We start from the raw sequence: 20,447 nt of genomic DNA, 5'->3' as shown, positions 1-20,447 counted from the left end.
AATAAATGCCAGAAGGACTGAGGCGGAAAACAGAAAATAGTTGTAGCTTACAAGTTTGGTTTTTGGGGTTTTTTTAATCCATTTCTTTGGGCCTAGTCAAGGACACATTAAACACTTGGCTGAGGCTCTGGACACCAGAGCAGTTGCTGACTCAGGATCACAGCGTACCACTCTTTCACCCTGGCTCGCATAGTTCTCTCTACCTGCATTCTGATTTCGGCACTTTTTCTCCTGTGTCACAAGAGAGGTGAAGAATGGAGTTACCATTTCTCTTCGGATTAAACCAAGGGTAGAAGAATCTTAAGTCTTCATTGTTACCTCACGTTTAAATGTTTCTTACTGTTGTAGTTCCTTATGATAACATGCCACATGGTGGCTTCTCTTGGATAATATCTTCTTCCTTTGTGACATTGGAAGCATGAGTGATCTGTGCTTGCCCCCGCAACTGCCTCAAGAGTCATTATTGATTTGGAAATAGACGGAGGGAAGGTAATGGTTGTATTGAAGCATGTTAAATTCAGAAATGGCAGAATTTCAATAAAACCAGAAGACTTTATCATTTTTATTACATTTTTAGGATGAAGAGAGACTGGAGAAAGTTTCTGGGATACTCTGCTGAATCAAATCCTGGGGTCTGAATCAAGGTTCTGAATGATTTTTCCAGACCTTGTAATAGGTAGGGAGATCTAGATGTAGGCACTAAGGAGAGAGCTCTCCTTTTACCTACTTTTCTGTGGAACCAGTGTTGGCAGTTCCCTCCCCTGGTGTTTAACATTATGAGAAAGAGAAAGCTCTTTCTTCTAACATTGAATCTTAGGTAATAGGCTGTGGTCCCTGAATTTTTCTGAGCCAGAGAGAGGGCCATAGAAGAAGGGCATATTCAGAAGTTCTTCCTCTTCTACTGTTTTTAGCTTAGCTTCATGTTCAGTTACCAAAACCTGCTCTGAAGACTGACACAAAACAATGAAGTGGGCATCAGCTGGTTTCTCGGTGACAGTTTCAGACAAAGGAGGCTTTTGAAAAAATAGGGTCAGGTAAATATTGGGCTATTTAAATCCCATTTCAGTGCTTGCCTGAGGACCAAGTCCTGCTTCCTCCCCCCTTTCTACATGCCTTAACCCTTTCCTCCCTCCTCTCCATTCACCTTCCACAGGAGGAAACCCTGGGCAGCCTTTCCAACAAGAATATCGATGACGGATAGAGACTTAGTTGCCGAAATGGGCTTGGTCAACAAAATCTGCCTTTGGAAGAGAATGAGGAACCAGGGTACCTAAGTTAGCTCAACTCATAGAGTTAAAGTTATCAGCCTTAGGTAGAATATGCTTGCTTTTTTTATTTGGGCCTTCTGGCTTTCTTGTATTTGTGTCAGGGACTCCCAATGAAGTGTTGAACTGACTTAATCTTCCAAACACTGTAAGGTAGGTAAGCAGATGCGGCAACAAAAGCAGTTTGGTAACTTGCCCAAGAGTGGTAGAGCCAAGATTCAAACCCAAGCAGCTTTTCTCCACCGCTGCTCTTTAGAGACCATACAGCTTATAATTATTCTCACATGCAGTAGTTAATCTTTTCCTTTTAGTTACAGAAAGATCAGAAACAGTCGGGACAATGGAGAGAGCTTCAAGCAGAGCTAGGATAATTCTCAGTGGACTTCAGTGTTGTGGTTGTTTTCACCGTATTGTGTCTTTCTCATCAGGGGCCAACCTACCTTTTTTTTTCTAGTGCTGAGGAATGTAAACAAGTTTGCTGGGCCTTGAGAGACTTCACCAGGTTGTTTCGATAGCTCACACTCCTGCACTGTGCCTGTCACCCAGGTGAGTGGTTACAGTTCCCAGCTTTTTCCCTGGCTGTTCGGAGCGCTTGGGGATGACATAGGTTTTAATGCCCATCATGGGGCTTGTACTATAGCTAGTTTGGGAAAGACTTAACAGTTAAACAGTGCTGTTCAGATTAAGAAATGCAGGACCCGGGGCGCCTGGGTGGCTCAGTGGGTTAGAGCCTCTGCCTTCAGCTCAGGTCATGATCCCAGGGTCCTGGGATCGAGCCCCACATCGGGCTCTCTGCTTAGTAGGGAGCCTGCTTCCTCCTGTCGCGCTCTCTGCCTGCCTCTCTGCCTGCTTGTGATCTCTGTCTGTCAAATAAATAAATCATTAAAATGCAAAGTCATTTAAAAAAAAAAAAAGAAAGAAAGAAAAATGCAGGACCCTGGTTTGCTTGGGCCCAGGCAGCCAGATGATTGTTAGCTGCATCTGGATACCATCTTCACCCCTGTAGAAAAGTTATTATTGTAGGAGATCTCCAAAAAAAAAATTCCTCCTTGTATCCCCTTACTTAAACTTTAGGATGGTAAGTGTGTATGTTAGTAAACAAGTATTTTTTAACCTGGCTACTTTGGCGAAAACAATGCTGACCTAAAGCAGACCATGATTACAGTGACACCATTCTAAAACTGACCTTTCAGATTTAATGAGCAAAGATGATTATTCTGAACACTTTTACTATCAGAACACTGAAATGCCAGATTCTGCCCAAGGCAGGAGGTAGAGGAAAGGCTCCTGATCACCCGTTTTTCTCCATGTGCTTCCTGACTCCTGGTTCTGCAGCAAAGCAGGAATCTTAGCTGAGGACAGGAAGAACTGGGTAGTAGGATGTGGGTGCCAGTTTCTTGACTGAGAGAAGAAAGGCAGCTTTCTTAAGCACCCGGACCCCCTTTTGAGGTCTTAGGCAGAATTTATTCTCCCACGAGGCAGTTCTCAATGTGTAGCTCCTCACTGGTAGTTTCTGTCATTTAATGCGTTAGTGGGTGAAGAAGGCCCCTCTTCAGCAGTGCGTCACTCACACCAGAAATTATTTCTAAATTTTCTTCTTTAGTGAGTAGTGATACCATTTGGGATTCTTGAGTTTTGTAGTATCAGTAATAGGTATCATTGGTACACATGGGCTTATTGGTGGACAGCTATGGACGCTCATAGCTAACATTTATGGAGCCCTAACTGTGTCAGGTACTGTTCTAAGTACTTGCGTGTATTAACTAAGATAATCCTCAGGTGGTTCTCTGGGTTATTACCATTATTAGTTCCATTGTATAGGGGAATAGAGGTTCCAGGATATTAAACGATTTGCTTGAGGTACAGTCAGTAATTGATAGGCCACGGTTCACACACAGGTATTCTGGTGCCAGAGTCTGTCCTTTTAACTACTCTACTTCATACTTTCACATAGTACCCTTTCATACAGACTAAATCAGTGATTTTTAAACTTTAGATGATAGGCAAAGTCTTCCTTCAGAAAACTTGCCTGAAACCCCAGTTTTTAAATGGATTAAAGTAGAGATTTTCTGGTTGGTTTGGGGTGGGCAGCCTAGACCTGCTGGCATACTCTTAACCCCCAACATATTACCCTAGTTTCCACAGCACACTCAGAGGACTGCAGGCAGTATCATTAGAGCTGTAGTGCTCTTGATTCACAAGTAAATACTCCAACTTTTTTTTTGCTGAGTTCTTACAGCAGAGGCCCGAATGAGGTACCTGAGCAAATAGGAAAACTTCTACCTTGACTTTGAAGTTTACTATCTCCTGAAGCATAGTTATTGACTGTCTTCTCTCTTTTGTCAGGAATGTCTTTTTTAATTAGAAGACAGGAAGAAAACAAAAACCAGACTGTGTCCCACAATCAGAAACCTCCACTGTGGCAGAGGGGCCTTCACCGCCACCACGGCGTCCCGCCAGACAGGGAGAGACTCCAGCCTTCCGAGGCCATCCTGAGGAGTTCCTGTTTGGGGGTGTGAGGGAAAATCAGCGCGGTTTAAAAAAGAGATGGCTGCGGCCTGTCCGGCGTGGTGGGAGGGGAGCTGGTTTCCTGGTGAACTTGTTTCAAAGGAAAAATAATTTTAAAGAAATAAAAGGAAAAAAAGGAAAACTAAACTAAAACCAGAACTGAAATGTTCACTTGGTAGCAGTGACACGCGCACACACACACACACGTACCCACACATGCTAACACGCATGTGCACACGAAATAAAAGTACAAATTTTTGTGAAACAGAAACCGTTTACTTAGGGAAAATGGGAATTCAGATGAAATAGCTGCAATTGGAAGAAAGGGGTCAGGATCATCTCTTAAGGTTTCCTGTTATTTTTTCCTCTTTTTCTCTCCCACCCTCCCTTCTTCCCTTTCCCCTCCTCTTTTGACAAAAATGAGTAGAAATTTCTCCCACTCGCCCAACATTTCTTCCCACCTCTAGAGTTGTTCTAGAGGAGCCTGTTTGTTTTATATCATGGTCACATCAGTGATACTGGGACCTGCCAGGGCCAAAATTCATGTATATTCCCAGCCCTGACCCTATCTAGTCTCTCAGTCCATTTCCAATCCATATTGGGTTATCATCAGCCTTGGAGAGAAGAGCCAAAATTAGGGTGAGTGGGATATAAATGTATATTCTAAGTTTTAGGGGTTTTTTAAAAAGATTTTTGTGTTTTTTAGTTAATTTTTCACCCACAGACATGAGAGAAGACAAAAAAGAGGGTGGGATTATGGGGGAAAGTGTTTACAGGGCTAACTGTATTTTACTAAAAAAAATGTGGAAATTATTTGACTTCGTTGGGGGAGTGAGGCGGGAGAGGGAAGCCCAAAGCAGATCGTACTGTTTTAATGGAGTTGCAGCCCTGCACAGGTGTTAGATTTGAGGGCACTGTTCTGTCTGGTGTTGTAGCCATCTCAAGAACAAATCAACAGCAACAACAACAAAAAAAAAAAGGAAAGAAAACAATAAATTTTTAAAATTTAATCAGTGTTTGTTTCTTCTTCCTTTCACTGCCTCAGAGCTCTGAAATGATGGCTAGACGACGTGAGCGAGCAGTCTCAGCCCTTACCTGGGAGACAGCTGCAGATGGAGTTTAAACGGCGGGCCCTGCCCTTGATGCCACGCACAGGCCCTTCATATTTCGGGGGAGCGGCTCCTTCTGCATCTTTCATTTTAGTTCACCCTAAAACTCCTCATGCTACATTTTATCCTTCCATATAGCTTCAGTGGGGGGAGAATGGGTCCCTGAGCATGTTAAACAGAAATGTGCTGTATGTATGCTTTCTCAACAGCCGCCCAACTAGACTGATTCCTAACCCACTGAGTGCAGAATTTGGTCTTCGAAAAAAAGAAACCTGTATTGCAGTATCATTGACATAGAATAAGCTGCACGGATTTCAGTTCTGTAGTTGATAAGCTTTGACATAGGATACACCCATGAAACCATGAACACAATCAAGATAGTGAACACACCTTTACTCCCAAAAGTTTCCTCATGCCTCCTACCATCCTCCAGTAGCTACTGATCTGCTTTCTGTCACTGTAGATTAGTCTGCCTTCTCTTTAGTTTTATATAAATAGGGTCACACAGTATGCTACCGTATTGGGTTTTGAGCTAATAAGCTTGACTGCGGAGCTCTGTATAGTATTTGGAATCAATGAAACAAACCTTTCTGCATAACATCAGTTGTACTCAGAATTTGATCTGGACAGGATTTTAGACTGCACACAATTAAAGACCCACGCCCTTACTTCAGCTAGCTTCCTCCTAGAAAGCAAAGCCGGCCAACTGAGTGCTTATGGAGCCCCACTGACTCATCAGCCTGAAAAGGCAGGCCCTCCTCCTGTTGTGGCCCCAGAGATGGAGGGCAGGTGTTAGGAGAAACAGGGCCAGCGAATATCAGAAATAAGGTCTAGTAGAAAGCATGGAAGCAACTGGTACTGGAAAAAGTAAATAGCTGAATCTGTTTCTCATATTTATTAATTGAAAAATACATAAAATTCTACTTCTGCCCTGTGTTCTTAGACTCTCAAGGAGGAGGTAGCTGCTGGCCTTAAGGATCTGGCATGATACCCAAGTGCCTGTCTATCTCAGAGGGAGAAAGATGTGAGGAAGTAAAGCTCAAACTAGGGGACGCCAACATCGGATTAGACCCATGTCCTGGTGAGGGGGCATGGTCCACTGTACTTGTCTCTTTGCCTGAGGAATTGGGGGCAACCAAAAGGGTGGGCCACTATGGGACAATTCCCTCTCAACTAGGCCCCAGGGTTGGTGGAGTTAACTTCTCTGCTCGTTGGGGCTAATGGCTCAGTTCCTCCAGGGGGAGCAGAGGAGAGGCACATAGAGGAAGATAGCCCTCAAAGCAAAACTGGCTTCTAGCTTCCCTCAGGTGCTATGGGAGAGAGCCTGGAGCTTGGACCTCTCTTCCCTCTCCTTGGTGCAAATCCCTTTCCAGGAGACCCAGGTAGAGGGCCCTGCAGCCGGTCAAGTGCCCACAGGGGCCATCATACCTTCACATGAGCCCACACAGCCACCTGGGAAGCCTGTGCCAGTCCCTGTCTGCAGTCTCATTGTTGCATGCCAGCTGGGTGCATGGGCCAGGCCCCCTGGCCAGCACTGAGACCTGCCACAGGAGGGGCCTGGGCCACGGGCTGCAGCCGCTGCTGGGACAGCCAGATGTGATGGAGCTCCTTGAACTGCTCCACCATGCGGTCTTTGAGGTCTGGGTTTGAGATCTGTAGCCGGATACTATCAGCTGACCAAGAAAGCTCCCCTGAGAACATCTCCAGCAACAGCCGGGCTGCTACAGGCACCACCTGGGGGGCAAAGAGGGACAGGGAGAACCTTGGCCGGACTGTCAAATCCAGTTGTTCCCAAGGCATCCACCATGGGGCAGGTGGACTTCATCCACCAGGAAGAAGGGGCACCAATTTCTACTTCATAATAAAGGCTGCTTATGTGTGGGCAGCTCCGGGCTTTGATTATCTCTGGCTGCCAAGTCCACACTGCTCAAAGAGCCCTAAGCCTCCACCCTGGGGCAAAGGCTGAGCCCCAGGATTCCCCCAATATTCAAGCCAAAGCAGAGCAGAGCCTTGAGAGAGGAGATGGTGGTCTACCTGTACGGTGATGAGCTTCTTCTCCCGGGGTTTGCGGTCAGGCCACTCCTCCCCAAAGCAGAAGAAGATCTCAAAGGGCGGTGGTGTGTTAGTCTGGCCCTTTTGGAACAGGATGAGCTCTGCAGCAAGATCAAGAGACTTAGAGGCTAGAACCATGCACCTGCACAAGAGAAATCCAGGAGGAATACGATGCAAGTTCCTCACCATTGAGAAAATGCTCCAGGCTGAAGAGCTTGGTTTTGACCTCCCGCTGGATGGGATTGGGGTGCGAGCTGTGGGCCGAGGCGCAGGGCCCGCTCCAGAACACCTTGCACTGGCACAGGCGGATGGCATACAGATCTTGGCCTTGCAGCTGGAGTATGAGCCCGCGGTCGAGGACGTCCAGCAGCTGGTTCGTGTAGAAGCGCTGCTTGTCGCTGGGGATATCCTCAGGGCTGGGGAAGCGTACTTGCTCCAGGCTCACGGGGCCGAAGAGCTCTACCTGCTCCTGGGTGGCCTCCAGCTGACTGTAGAAGAGCCGGCAGCCCTGTGGGTTGCTGATAGTGAGGGCCCGGGGTGGTCGCCCCCGGTACTGGAACTTGATCTCCAGGTCAGTCACTGTGGGGCAGAGGGCAGGCCCGGCCAGTCTGTGAGCCCCACGCCTCCTTGTTCTGCAGCCCCTGACTTGCTCTGTCCTCTCCTCAGCAGCAGCCAGCCCGTCTAGTCAGCTCTCCCACTTCCTTCCCCCCGACCACCCAGGGAGGGCCTGGCTTGAGCATCTTCGCCCTTCACCACCCTTCTTGCAAACCAACCCCCCAGGCCCACTTTACCCGGCCCAGCCCTCCTGAGGGTCCTTACGAGGCAGCATGTGGGGGCTGATCAGCAGGTCAGGCAGGAGCTGTTGTTCACCCGTGGGGGGCAGGCCAGCAGCAAGGGGCCCAGGCTGCAGGCTTGGCAGGACCTCAGGGAGAAGCTCCCCAAAGCCAGCAGGGTTGCCAGGGGCAGGGCCCAGGAGGCTGGGGTCCGGTGCGGGAGGGCCCAGCACCACAGGCGGCTGGAGAGCGGGTGGCCACTTAACCTCCTCTTTGGGTAAAGAATAGGGTGCCATGGGGGGGCCAGGTTGCACGGCTTCTACAGAGGGTGGGGGCGGGCAGAATTTTAATGCCACTTCTGAGAACGTTCCTCCCAGGCCCACCTACTCTCAACCCTGGGCACCCACCCTGCAGCCTCCCTTCAGCCCCCTCCCAGGAACTGAGGGGACCTGCAGCTTCTCCTTATATTAGGCCCCCAGCCACACCCTCCTCCCGGCCCCACCTGTGATGCTCAGGCTTGGTAACATCCTCTGGAGCTGAAGGGAAGACCCAGGCAAAGGAGAAGGGAATAGGCCAGAGAAAGAGAGAAGGGAGGACAGGTTAATCAGATGCTAAAGAAATAACCCACGAGAACCACACAGGCAATTCCCCGGTGTTCAGCTCTGCAAGGCCGGACCGTGCCTTTGGTCCCAGCTCTGCACCCCCAGGCAGCTCTGTGAACTCTCAGCGCCATGGTGTCCTCATGGGCCTTCTACAGGTAATAGTGCCTATTCAGCCCCAGTTCCCAGGAGGGTGTGCCAGACATGTGTGGGCATGTTCTGTACCAGCAAAGCCCCAAGGAGGTCCAGGCTAGCCTCAGAACCCCAAGAACAAACCCAAGGGAAGAGCTATAAAAAGGGCAGCAGGGCCCTGGAGGAAAGGGACCGCTTAACCCGAAAGCAGAGCAGGACAGCAGAAAGGCCCTAACAAGACCCACCACATCTGCACAGGCGGATGCTGCCAAGAACGGTCCTGAGCTCGCATTTTCCTCTTCCTCCACCTCCTCCTCCTCTCCCGCACCAAAAGTGTAGTCCTCACTGGGCTGTGACTCTGCAGAGCAGGGAGAGGACACAAAGCAAGGGAGTCAGTGGGGGAGGAGAAGGAAGGCCACCGGGGCTCCGTAGGGCAGCTCCAGCAGTGAGGTGAAAGGCCATACAGCCACCAGAAACCGCTAGGGACCTCCCTGACCCCGTGGCACTAATCTCCTCAGGTCACTAGACCTACACGCCCTGGAACCAAGAGCCAAGAACAGGGGCAAGCTGAGGCAGACAGACACAAAACCCGGTCTGTGCCAAGTCATTCAGGGCCCCACCACAGGGTCCATCACAGGCTACTCCCAGGAACCCGGGGTGTCACGACTTCGAAGCATGTCCCTCAACACTGCATCCTGGAGGGGCCCTGGGCCTTCCTTAACAGCCTCCTAGGGAGCCCGCACAGGGCCAGGCCTGATACCTGCAGAAGCAGAGCCATTAGAGCAGACCTCGTAGATCTTGTAAGGCTGAGGCGGCATGTCCCGGGGTCCGTCATAGATGAGGCGAAAGTCACGGCTCTTGTTAAGGGCACAGCGCAGGTTGGCCTTCCACTTAGCCGGGTCCGCCTCGTCCACCCCCTCCGTGTACTTGCCTGTCTCCTTGGCCCAGGCCTGAGGCAGGAAGAAAAGATAGGCCACCTCAGAGAACCTCCATCCTCACCAAAGCCCCAGCCCCTCCTGGCTCATGGGAGTCACTGCTAAGCGGTGAGAACTTCAGGGACACACGGAGCCTGACCTGAGTCTCCCTCTGCCAGGTGGGAGACAGGACTCCAGTCTTTCCCCGCCCTCAGGACTCCGACGAAGGAAAGGAATTACCTAAGGGCTTTGAAAGGCATTTCCTTCACTACTCCTGCCAGGGTACATATAGGTAGTCTCTAAGGAGGACGGTGTCACATGGTGGATAAGAGCATGGGATCTGCAGTGGGGTTGGGTTTGAATCTGGAAACAGCCACCCACTAGCTGTATGCCAGGGACATGTCACTTTGCCTCTTTTTGCCATAACATCCCCATCACAGTGCCCACCTCACAGGGTGGTAGTGAAGACTCCAGGGCCCACAGAGCTTCCAGAACTGTGCCTGCATTTCGGATGGGCTCCATACACCTTAGCTGTTGGTATTATTTTGGGGGTAAGTTGGCTGATAGCAGGATTACAAATATTTCTTCCCCTTAACCTAGCAATTCGACCTCTAGGAATTTATCATCGGGATACAGAAGCAGCCACACAAAATTCTGAACCTACAAGGTTACTCACTGAAACACTATTTATAAAAACAGAAGACCCCGAACAAATGTCCATCCATGGGAACTGGTTAAATTACGGCCAATCCTTAGAATGGAATACTGGGCAGCAAGAAAAAAAAAAAAAGGAAGACGTTTTCAATATCCTGACATGTTATAATCTTCAAGAAATAGGAGATGCAGAAAGGTACATCTACATCTATGATTTTGTGAAAAGTGGTAGCAAGAGGAAGATAGGTACCTATTTGCGTGTATGCACAAAAATCTCTCAGGAAGGAAGAACTAGAAAATGACAATACTAATTGCCTCTGGGGAGGGAGAGGTGGCTGGAGACTTTTCTGGGGTGGGAGGGAGATTTTTTTTTGCTGCAAACCATATTACACTTTTTAAATTTTGAATTGCGGTACCTATTCAAAAATAAGAGATTTGAAAAGAACTTTCAAAGGGTAAATATCAACCTGCCAAGACAAAGGAAAGCATATCGAAATCTTAAAATAATAATAATAATAAGGATTCTCTTTGACCCAGCAATGTTGAATTCCAGGAACAACCCCCAAAGAAAATCACGTGAGATCCACAATGGAGAAGGGTTTAGAGGAGGGTACAGGGCAATAGGTCTTCAACGCCCGAACGCTAGAAGGAACGGGAAGGGTCCAAATGTCAGGTTTGGATAACTAAACTGCTGACCCCTCCAGCAGTCACTGAAAGTGACGTGGCCTTCGTGGCAGAGGAAAGCTGGTTCTGATGTTGGCTGGAAAATGCAGGATGCAAAACAACGATTTCACGTTTTAATTTTATCGACGCACATACAGAAAAGTGCAAATACAGTTAGTTCCTCGTGTTCCCATCACGGGGGCAATCTGTGGTTTCCATTTAGACTCAACACGCACCAAACACGCACACTGCACCCACACTTTCGGGTGCTAAGAATGAGACAAGAAAAGGGAGGAGGCGGAAGGTCTCCTGGGGGGGGCCTTTCCATGCCCATGTTGCTCTGGGCAAGAGGTTAAAAAAGACACAGCTGGGGGTAGGCCCACATCCCCGGGTCCGAGCCTGGGGTCACCTACAGCCAGGTGGCCAGGAGAGGTGTCAGTGTGAGATGTATGGGGATCCTCTTCGACGGCGAGGGTGCCCTAGAAGTATAGGCAGTCACCCCCACCCAGAGCTTACCTTGAAGATGGTATTGTCTCCGTCCTGGCTGGGTCCATGCCGTGTGGCATGGCGCCACGGGATGCAGAAGAATTTCCTTTCCCCATTGACCCACTGCAGCCCTGGGTACTGGCAGCTGTTCACCTGGGCCACCAGCCAGGGCTTCAGTCGCACACGGCGGGGCGGAGGGGGGGCCCTGGAGGCAGGCTGGTTCATGGCAAAGGGGTCTGTGGGAGAAAAGGGGGGTCATTAGTCATCAGAAGATTTGCAGATAGATGCTCCCTGCAGCAGGAAGATGGGGGGCTGGAGTACATGGGGTCCAAGCCAGGGATATTATGGCTTTTCTCTTTCTCCCAGCACTGGGGGCTGGAGTGTCTCCCGTCTGCCCGGATGCTCCCAGCCAATTCCTTTTTCCAACCATCAACCTCTTTGTCATAGGGTCACTGTGTCTGTGCTTTGTGTTTGGGGGTGAGAGGGGAGAAGAAGGGGGTTACAGAGAGAGGGGATGCTGTGCATGCCCCTCCCCACCCCAGACATGCTGTACCAGGTGGGGCACTGACTCCCCAGCTGCTGTGAGGCTGGAAGGCCACAAAGGTACGGAGCTGCTCCAGGGCAGCACAGCTGACGAATGACTGACAGGCAGGGACAAAAAGCCAGCCCCCTTGCTTCAGGTGGAGCAAACCAGTGCAGCCCATTCCACCTCTCTGCTCAGCTTTCCTCCTGCCCACCTGCTTCCCTCCCTTCCCTTCTGACCTTCCTCTCTTTGTCCCAAGAATTCCCTCACTCTGTCACCTTCTAGGAAACCTGGCCAAAGAGCAAGTCATAGTGTGGGAATGAAGAGAGGGTTCCCACACCCGTTCCCTCAGAGCTTCCTTTCCTCCTCAGTTTCCCTCAGGATTGAAGCTTCCCCACATCTGGATGTCTTGAGAGAAATCCCATCGGCCCCCTCGGTCTACCTCCTGTTCACCAGGATAGGGGCCTTAAGTGGGACTTGAGAAATACCAGCTAACTGATATACCCCGGATGCTGGAAGACTCTGTCCTCCAGCTGTTTCTCCCCACCACCAGCCCTGCTCTCTCTGGGATCCTCCTCTGACTCAGAGTGGGGTGAGACCAGAGGTCAGAGGAAGGCCGCTGGGGCTGTGACACAGGCAAGGATCTATGGTGGGTTGGGCCTGTCACGGAAGGAATGGCTGAAGGAAATGGAGCCTCTGGGTTGGTGGATAGGGACCAGAGCTATCCATAACATTTGTGGTACCAGCATGGGACAAAAGGATTAGGGTTTGAGTCAACATCTGGACAGCCTCCACCCAGGCAGACTAGACCCAGATCGAAAAAGAACTTTATAACAGCTAAAGCCATGGAACTACTAGGGTAGGCCTGGGAGCAACTGGTTTCTGGGGCTACTCAAGCCCAGGTGGACTTCCTGGCCCGCTTTAGGTGGGAGATTAGAACAAGACGATCTCTCAGGTGTAGACCCTATCATTCCAGGCTTGCTTGGAGCTCAGTTCCCCAGAAATTCCCTGCCCAGTATCTTTTGGGACTGGAGTCGCTAAGTGCTACCTTCCTGCTGGGAAGACGTCTCCATCCGCAGGCCTCTCCTCAAAGCAGTGCCCAGCTCTGGGCTAGGACAGGGAGAGTGGGAGAGCCCCCAGCCCTGTCCCCAAGCCTCATAAGACTGGTGGCTCAGTTCCCCTTTCTGAACCAACCTCCACCCAGTCCCAGGGGAAATGAAAGTGGCCAGACAAGACAACGCGGAAATCTGACTCACTGTGAACTGGGGGAGGGAAGATACATGGAAAAATTGGCATTTGGGTCCCTAAGACCGAATTCTCAATCCCTTACCCTATAGCTCATTCCCCAATCCCCAAGCCTTGCTGAGGGTCATTATATGTTTGGTGTGGTTCACAGCCTCACCCACCGCAGTGCTATTTATAGTCCCCACCTGTGCCCTCTGCCGGGAGGCCTTGGTCCTAGAACAGACCAGTGATAGTCATCAGTAGCTGCCAATTGCGGCTAAGTGAGGGTGGACAGAGGAAAGCTCTGTCGACCCAAAGGAGAAAGTAAGCTACCCTGACGGCCAGCCCTCCACATGGTCAGGCCCACAGCTGTGCCTGGGGTGGTGGGAACTGGGAGACCAGAGAGCGCCTCCTCCTCTGCCCAGGGCAAGGAGGAAGTCAGGGTGAGTTCTGCCACCTAGCCTGGCCCAGTGGGGCTGTTCAAGACAAAGATTTTGAAATTACTCATGTCAGTAGGGTACAATCGCTTTGGGCAGCTAAGGAGCAGGGTATGGAGAAGAGGCTGTCGTAACAAGTCCGGCCAGGGCCAAGGGAGGGTGTCGGGCAGGCCAAAGAAAGGTCTTCAGCCTCAGGTGCACCAGGATCAGGCTCAGTGTTTCCCAAGCAGGCTGCCTCCTGCCTAGGGGTGGACTTAGATCTCAGACTATCCTAAGGCCAAGAGTTCTAAATTTCAACCCTTTTGGGCCCCATCCCTGCATTGCCTCCAGGTAGAAACAGTCACCTACACTCCCAGGGGACCTTGGAAGATACTGCACCACCTCAGAAAGCCCATGTTCCAACCTACCCCCCTTGCTCTGAGGACTTGATTTTTCAATAGAGGGCAGGCCTGGCCAGTTCTGCCTTCTCAGGGGTCTGGAGACTTGGGGTGACATTTCTGCAGCCCCCAGACCTAGGGTTTGAGCCCTGGAGAGTGAGGAAAGCCAGAAAAACCGGCATAGTTTCCATGGAAATGAGGAAAGGAGGGGCGCCTGGGTGGTTTGGTCGGTTGAGCGTCTGCTTGTGGCTCAGGTCAGGATTCTGGAGTCCTGGGATTGAGCCCCATATCAGGCTCTCTGCTCAGTGGGGAGCCTACTTCCTCCTCTCCCTCTGCCTGCCGCTCCCCCTGCTTGTATGTGTGTGCGCTCGCGCTCTCTCTCTTTCTGTCAGATAAATAAATAAAATCTTAAAAAAAAAAGAAAGAAGAAAAGAGTTGAGGCTTCTGAGGACCTGAGGAAGCCTTCATGGGTGAATTGTATAAAAGTGAAGCGTCTAGAGGAGCAGCTCAGGAACTCCTGCTGAGATGGGGAAGCCCCACAATTCACCCCAGAGCCCTAAAATTCCAGGAGCCAACCACCTGAGGAACCTGCAACATTGTGGCAACCAGGGCCTGGGACCTAGGAGGAAGCTGGGCAGCCTCTCGAGGGAAGAGCTGCAAGCCCTTGCCACCTGTGGAGTTTGTCTGAATCACACTGTCTCCCCGCAGACCCCACACTGAGCTCGGGAGAATGCAAAGGGTTCTCTGCACCTGGTATGACCCTAACCCCACACCCTCCAGGTGGGTTGACACATCCCGAGCCAAGCTGAGGCTCTGAGGTAGCAGATGCCTCTCTCGGCTTCCTGCAGGGGAAGGCCGACGTGCAGGGGGAAACCCCAAAGCAAGGCCTTTAGGTACAAAAGAGTGGATTCCCCGAGCCTCCGTAGACTTGACAGGAGTCTCCGCGCCCGACCAGGTAGTTCCAGGGAGGGCGGGGACTCTACCTCTGGCCCCAGCTGCACCTCTAGCCTCCTCCATCGGCCCCGCCTGCGTCCTGGCAGGTCCCCGTCACTTATCCTAGCTCTGAGCGCGGGCTCGGGTTCGGGTTCTGCCTCGGGAGCCCTCCTCCAGCCCACAGCGCCCCTAGTCTCTTCCCCACCCTTTCGTGCCCTCTCCCCCGACTGTCTAGAGACCCCTACGCATTGCGGGGAGGAGGTGGGGAACACCTTCTACCCGCGTCGCGGCCCCAGCCATCTCACTTTCCCTCTACTTTCAGACTCTTACTTGTTTTGTTTCTAAGTTCGAGGGAAGGGCGTAAAGAAACTCGTCCACGAATTCTCCCCAGGCTTCTCAGCTAGGAGAGTCAGAGCTTCTTGTCCGTCGCGAGTCAAAAGACGGCGCCCCTACCCGACACCATCTTCCTACACACTCTGCCTGAGTTCCTGCCATTGGCCTTGAGGTCCTGGGAAGACGAGTCCCTGAAGCCTCATCCTCTTAACCGACAGGGTGGCTGCAAAGCGCGCCGAAAGGGGGACTAAGGGGCTCGCCCCTCTAAGACCCAAGCCATACCGCCGTGGGGCGCCCCGGCGCTCTCCATCCTTGCGGAGGGAACGACAGAAGAGTGGAGCTGGCGCCCCTGCATTGGTGACCCCACGTCGCCCGGGCCTCCGGGCTCTCCGGGCGCCTGCGGGACGGAGGTTGCGGGTACGGCGCATCCCGCGCTGATCCGGACGTAGGAAGCCCCTTGGAGGCCGCCAGATCCGAGGGGCGCGCCTTGCAGTAGGCGCAGCTCCCACCCCGACCCCAACACCCCTCTGGAGCTCCACCACCTGGCGGAGCCGGACGCCGACCCCTCCCGCGCTCCCGCCCCGCCCCAGTCCCCCGCCCGCCGCCGGCAGGTGCCGGGAGGGCGCTGAGAGGAGCGCGGGCGGTCGGGACCTACCTGTCAACGGTGCGCCCGCGTGGCTGCGCCCGGGAGCACGGGCCGGGCGGCGGGGCCGAGCTGCGCTCTCCCCGAGCTGCACCCGCCTGGCACTTCCGCATCACCCGCCCCCGCCCCTGGGCCGCGGCCGCCTAGCCTGGGAGCTCTCGCAGCGCCCCGCCCTGCCCCTCGGGACCACCCTGCCCCCGCCCCCCACCGCGCTGACGCGCGACCGAAGGCCCCTGAGCAGCGGGCCCGGCCGGACTCCCCTGCACCCCAAGCCCTCCAGGGAGACGTCAGGCAGACTACTGGGCTCCTTCCGCAATCGGGAACTGCGGGACAGTCATTTGCCAACCCCAGACCCCCTCCTCATGATGCCCAAGTGCACCGCGGGGCCCGGGAATCTCCCCAGCCCGCGCCCTCCGGGAGCTCAAGATCCGGGCAGTCACAGACCGTCAACAGAGTGCAAAGGAGGGCGCCGCAGGGCCGACTGACAGCTCGCGGGACCTTGCCCCGCCCGCCCGCGCTCCTGGGGGGGGGGGGGGGAAGGGGTCTCTCCCGGGCCAAGCCGCGGGCCTCAGGGTCGGGACACCTCCTCCTCCACGTGCTTGCAGACAGGGCTCCTCAAGCCACTCTGTCCATTTCTAAGTCTCAACCTTCACACCTGCCTGCCCCAGCTCTTCCTCCCTGGTCGCCACGGGACCTCTCGGGGTCAGTGCGTGGTCTCTTGTCCTGAGGGTCACACTTAACCCTACTTTGACTGTCCACCTGCTGTCCTGATCGTTTTTCGGTTCCATAAATGGGTCTCACCAACTGAACCTTCATATGTCCTGTTCTTCCTCTTGAAAGCATTCTTTGCTTGATAATGACTGCTCTCGGAATGTTGTTTCAGCATCATCTCTTCTGGAAAAGCCTACCTCGACTTTGGCTGCTTGGTCGGGTTTCTGAGTTCCCAAGCTCCTCCTCATTGGCTTCACTTACGAAATTTTTATTTTAATGTCTGATCCCTACTGGAATCAGCTTACTCAGGGACTATTTTTGACTTTTCATTGTTTTCTATAGTAATTTTTATTTTTCAAAAAGATTTTATTTATTTATTTGACAGAGAGCACAAGAAGGCAGAGGAGTAGACAGTGAGAGGGAGAAGAAGGCTCCCTGCTGAGCAGGGAGCCTGATGTGGGACTCAATCCCAGGACCCTGGGATCATGACCTGAGCCGAGGGCAGATGCTTAACTGATTGAGCGCACCTAGGTGCCCCTATAGTAATTTTTAATAAAAATATTTTTAAATGAAGAAAATTGGGGCACCTGGGTGGCTCAGTGGGTTAAAGCCTCTGCCTTTGGCTCAGGTCATGATCCCAGGGTCCTGGGATCAAGCCCCGCATCGGGCTCTCTGCTCGGCAGGAAGCCTGCTTTCCCCTCTCTCTCTCTGCCTGCCTCTCTTCCTACTTGTGATCTCTGTCTGTCAAATAAATAAATAAAATCTAAATGAAAGAAAATTTCCAAGTTAATTGATTAAATTTTAGATAGCAACTAAAATATATACATTTTTGATAGTATTATTTGCCCTTAAAGTTCAGAGGTTCCTATGTTTTTCCCAAATCCAGTATTAGCTGATGAATCAAAACTTTGACATTTCCCTCCTCTCCTTTTCCCTCTAGGAAAGCCTGGGTTGTTCTTCACTACTAATATGTATCATTATTTACTGTGTGGTGTCTTTTCTTCAACTTTTCTGCATCTCTCTCCCTCCCCCCCACCCCCCAGCCCTAACATAAATTGGAAATATAATTATGTGTAAGTATTTTATTATTTGTATCTGCTGAGTATTTTGCTTTCTCGTATTTTTGAAAATTTAAAGTGTGGATGGGGGAAACGTGGATAGGTAGATTGTTTTATATTTTTCTTCTGTAAAAATGAAACTGCCATTAAATAGAAAGTGGCCACAAAATGGGAACTCTTTTCCACCGGAGATCAGTTACGCTGGATAGAAAAAATATTCTATGTCGATCCAGAAAATATATCTGGAGCAATAGCCACCAAGAGACTTCTTTTATTGTCAGATGTCCCACACATAGTCTGAGGGACCATGAGATTCTAGGATGCTGCCCCCTGCCCCCTACGCACTGTCCCTTTTGCTCAGGGGAGGTCCCTACTCTTAGAGACTCTAAACTTAGGGGCTGTGCGTTGAGGAAGCTCACCACACTTGAGCGGGCGTCCATCTCTGGTGCTAAGTGACCTCAGGCAGGTCCTATGAGTCTCATTCTCTGTCTGTGAAGGGGAGAAGAGGTTACTGAGCTCACAGCATTGGTACGAGGCCCCAGTGACAGGGGTTACGCAGGAGCTCTGCTCCCCTGGAGTCTTGCCTTGGGACCAAGGGAACCTGAACCAAGAACCACTTTGGGCCAGAGACATGGCCTAGGGAGGAAGGGGCAGGGGCAGAGCTCATCCTTCAGGTTCTTCCGAAACAGAAGGGTCCCCTTGCCTCCCCATGCTGTCTGTGGTGAAGCAAAAGCAAAAGAGAAGTGAGGCTACCCCAAGACCACGCAATCACTCCTGGCCTCCCGGCCCCACCCCCACACTCTCAGCAGGCCCTAGTCACATGGGAACAGGGAGACTTTGCCTCCACAGCCCTAGATATGTGTCCAGGCCCCTCACTCCCAACGGTGAGCCAACACCTGCCCCCACTTCCCCTGAATGGGGTGGCAGATTGAGGGTGCGGTGAGAGGCCCGATTCCGGTAGAGGCCAGGGAGCATGGGTGTGTGGGTGGGGGGAGCCATGTTACCAAAGGGAACTGAAAGAAGCCTAGTGTGAGTGGTAGGGACAGAGGACAGAGGTGCAAGGCACAGTGGGACAAAAACCACCCCCCCCCGACTCTGGACCTGCCCCTTTCAGTGCGGGCCTATGCGAAGGATGGCTGCCTTTACCTCCCCTCCAAGAGACCCACCCCCTCAGCCTCAGCCCCTGGGAGTCCCCCAGGCTCACCTGTCTCCTGGGTACCTCCTGTTTCTGGAAACATGTTGACTAGACGTCAGGCCCTGGAGTTGAACAGGCCTGAGGCAGTCCCTGGTTCAGCCACAGAGGCATTATGTGACTTGGAGCTAGCCACAGACTCTCTCAGAGCCCCCATTTCCCACCTGTGAAATGAGGATAACATCTCTGTCACAGGTTGGCTGTGAGGCCTGAATTCAATGAGTGCCCAGTGAGCAACTTCCACAGGCCAGCACGAAACAGTGGAGAAGCCCCCTGCCCTCCTGGAGCTTCCATTCTGTGGAGGGAGAGCGAAAGTGCTTACATCACAAAATGAGGGGTCCCTGTGGATCACTGTTCAGGCTGAGCCACTCTTGGCTCCTGTAAACATGCACATGGTAGCCTTATTATGAGCGATTCCCAGGAAGGCCATCCTGGGGAGGCCTCCCCATTTCTTACCAACTGTCACCCCCTCAGAGCTTTCCAGGGCATGGCCTGCAAGTCCCCCACTGGGCTAACACTGTCACACGCACACCTCTAGACCTCACGTCCCCACGTACCCCCGCAATCTGCTGCTCCCTTCACCTCTTCCCATGGCCCGAGGTCTCAGGAGCTGTGCTGTCGCCATCCCCGGTCCTGGCTCTCTGCTCCCTTGGCCCTTCTAAGAACAGAGGCTACTTCCCTTTTCCTTCGTGCTCAGCACTTTCCCTCGCCCTGACCCCTGGCAACCTGGCTTCTGCCCCTCTTCCATGGACTCTGCTCTGGACCTCCGTCCCACAGTGCAAGCAGGCTCTGGAATATTCGCAGGAATAGCTCAGAAACTCCAGTTTCCACATCTCTTTCTCGAATAAACTCTCAGATCCCGGGGTAGCCCTATTGTCTGGATTTCTCAACTGCTCACTCATTATTTATTTATTTAAGAGAGGGCTAGAGAGGGGAGGGGCAGAGGGAGCTGACAAGAGAGACTCTTTTTTTTTTTTTTTAAGATTTTATTTTTTTTTTATTTGACAGATAGAGATCACAAGCAGGCAGAGAGAGAGACTGAGGAGGAAGCAGGCTCCCTGCCGAGCAGAGAGCCCGATGCGGGGCTCGATCCCAGCACCCTGGGATCACGACCCGAGCTGAAGAGGCTTTAACCCACTGAGCCACCCAGGTGCCCTAACAAGAGAGACTCTTCCATCCAAGTACTAACCAGGCCCGACCCTGCTTAGCTTCCGAGATCAGACGAGATCGGGCGCCTTCAGGGTGGTATGGCCGTAGACACAAGAGCGACTCTTAAGCAGGCTCCATGCAGCCTGACTCGGGGCTCCATCTCACAACACTGAGATCATGACCTGAGCCCAGATCAAGAATCAGACGCTTAACCAACTGAGTCACCTAGACGCCCCTCTCATCAGTTCTTCAAATAAAGGTGGTGGAGACTCTCCTAGCTCAGCTCAGTACCTTAGTGTTGTCTCCCAGCACTCCCCCACCCCCCACCCCCACCCCTCCCACCCCGCCATTGGAGCTGCCCTGCCTCTCCGTGCCCTCATCCTTGGTCCTTCTGCTGACCCCTCCCCCACTCACATCTTCCTTCTAGACTGCCAGGATGCCTCGCCCAGACATCCTGATACTACCCCCCACCCCTGCCTGCCATGATTCAAGCGCTCAGAAAATCTGCTGAACTCAGTGTTCCACTCAAACCACTTCCGTCCCCACAAGTGGGCTCTGTCAGAGAAGGGATGAGGACTCCCATTCTTCCCGCCTATCTGAAGAGCACGAGGCACCTGGATAAGAAGGAAAAGAAAGAGGAGGCAACTCAAGCCTTCTAGGCTCCTGCACTGTGAACAGCTGCCTTATGGGGACAGAGGCCACTCGGCCCCAC

The 20,447-nt window shown here is 52.2% G+C and overlaps 2 protein-coding genes across 6 annotated transcripts in view; one reads left to right on the top strand and one right to left on the bottom strand.

The window, feature by feature from the left end:
* TNPO3 (transportin 3) overlaps positions 1–4,739 on the top strand; it is an 89,636-nt gene extending 84,897 nt beyond the window's left edge. For all 3 annotated transcript variants that reach the window (XM_080818156.1, XM_080818154.1, XM_080818155.1), the window contains 2 exons: positions 1,720–1,811; positions 3,612–4,739. In XM_080818156.1, the coding sequence (XP_080674282.1) occupies positions 1,720–1,780 (61 nt within the window). In that variant the 3' untranslated portion in view covers positions 1,781–1,811; positions 3,612–4,739. The remainder of the gene's footprint in view (positions 1–1,719; positions 1,812–3,611) is intronic.
* A 28-nt stretch (positions 4,740–4,767) lies between these two features.
* IRF5 (interferon regulatory factor 5) lies at positions 4,768–15,747 on the bottom strand. 3 transcript variants are annotated; one of them, XM_080818158.1, is made up of 9 exons: positions 15,638–15,747; positions 11,186–11,391; positions 9,199–9,388; positions 8,684–8,796; positions 8,210–8,243; positions 7,754–8,026; positions 7,121–7,513; positions 6,917–7,035; positions 4,768–6,616 (listed from the first exon to the last, which is right to left on the bottom strand). In XM_080818158.1, the coding sequence occupies exons 2-9, from the start codon at positions 11,378–11,380 to the stop codon at positions 6,368–6,370; spliced, it is 1,566 nt and encodes a 521-aa protein (XP_080674284.1). In that variant the 5' UTR covers positions 11,381–11,391; positions 15,638–15,747; the 3' UTR covers positions 4,768–6,367. The 3 variants fall into 3 exon arrangements, with proteins under 3 accessions (XP_080674284.1, XP_080674283.1, XP_080674285.1); XM_080818157.1 differs by lacking the exon at positions 15,638–15,747 and adding an exon at positions 15,265–15,304 and having other exon boundaries at positions 5,142–6,616; XM_080818159.1 differs by lacking the exon at positions 15,638–15,747 and adding an exon at positions 15,265–15,304 and having other exon boundaries at positions 5,776–6,644.
* Positions 15,748–20,447: the final 4,700 nt, after the last annotated feature.

This window comes from Martes martes, assembly GCF_963455335.1.
Source record: "Martes martes genome assembly, chromosome: 11".
Taxonomy (NCBI): domain Eukaryota; kingdom Metazoa; phylum Chordata; class Mammalia; order Carnivora; family Mustelidae; genus Martes; species Martes martes.
This window is presented reverse-complemented; position numbering and strand designations above follow the sequence as displayed.

Coding starts and splice junctions, on each gene's coding strand:
- IRF5 (XM_080818157.1), bottom strand. CDS start 15,292: ATGGAGAGCGCCGGGGCGCCCCACGGCG. Junction 8,797..9,198: donor TAATGGCTCTGCTTCTGCAG/GTATCAGGCCTG, acceptor CCTGCTCTGCAG/AGTCACAGCCCAGTGAGGAC. Junction 8,244..8,683: donor CATCCGCCTGTGCAGATGTG/GTGGGTCTTGTT, acceptor TCTTCCCTTCAG/CTCCAGAGGATGTTACCAAG.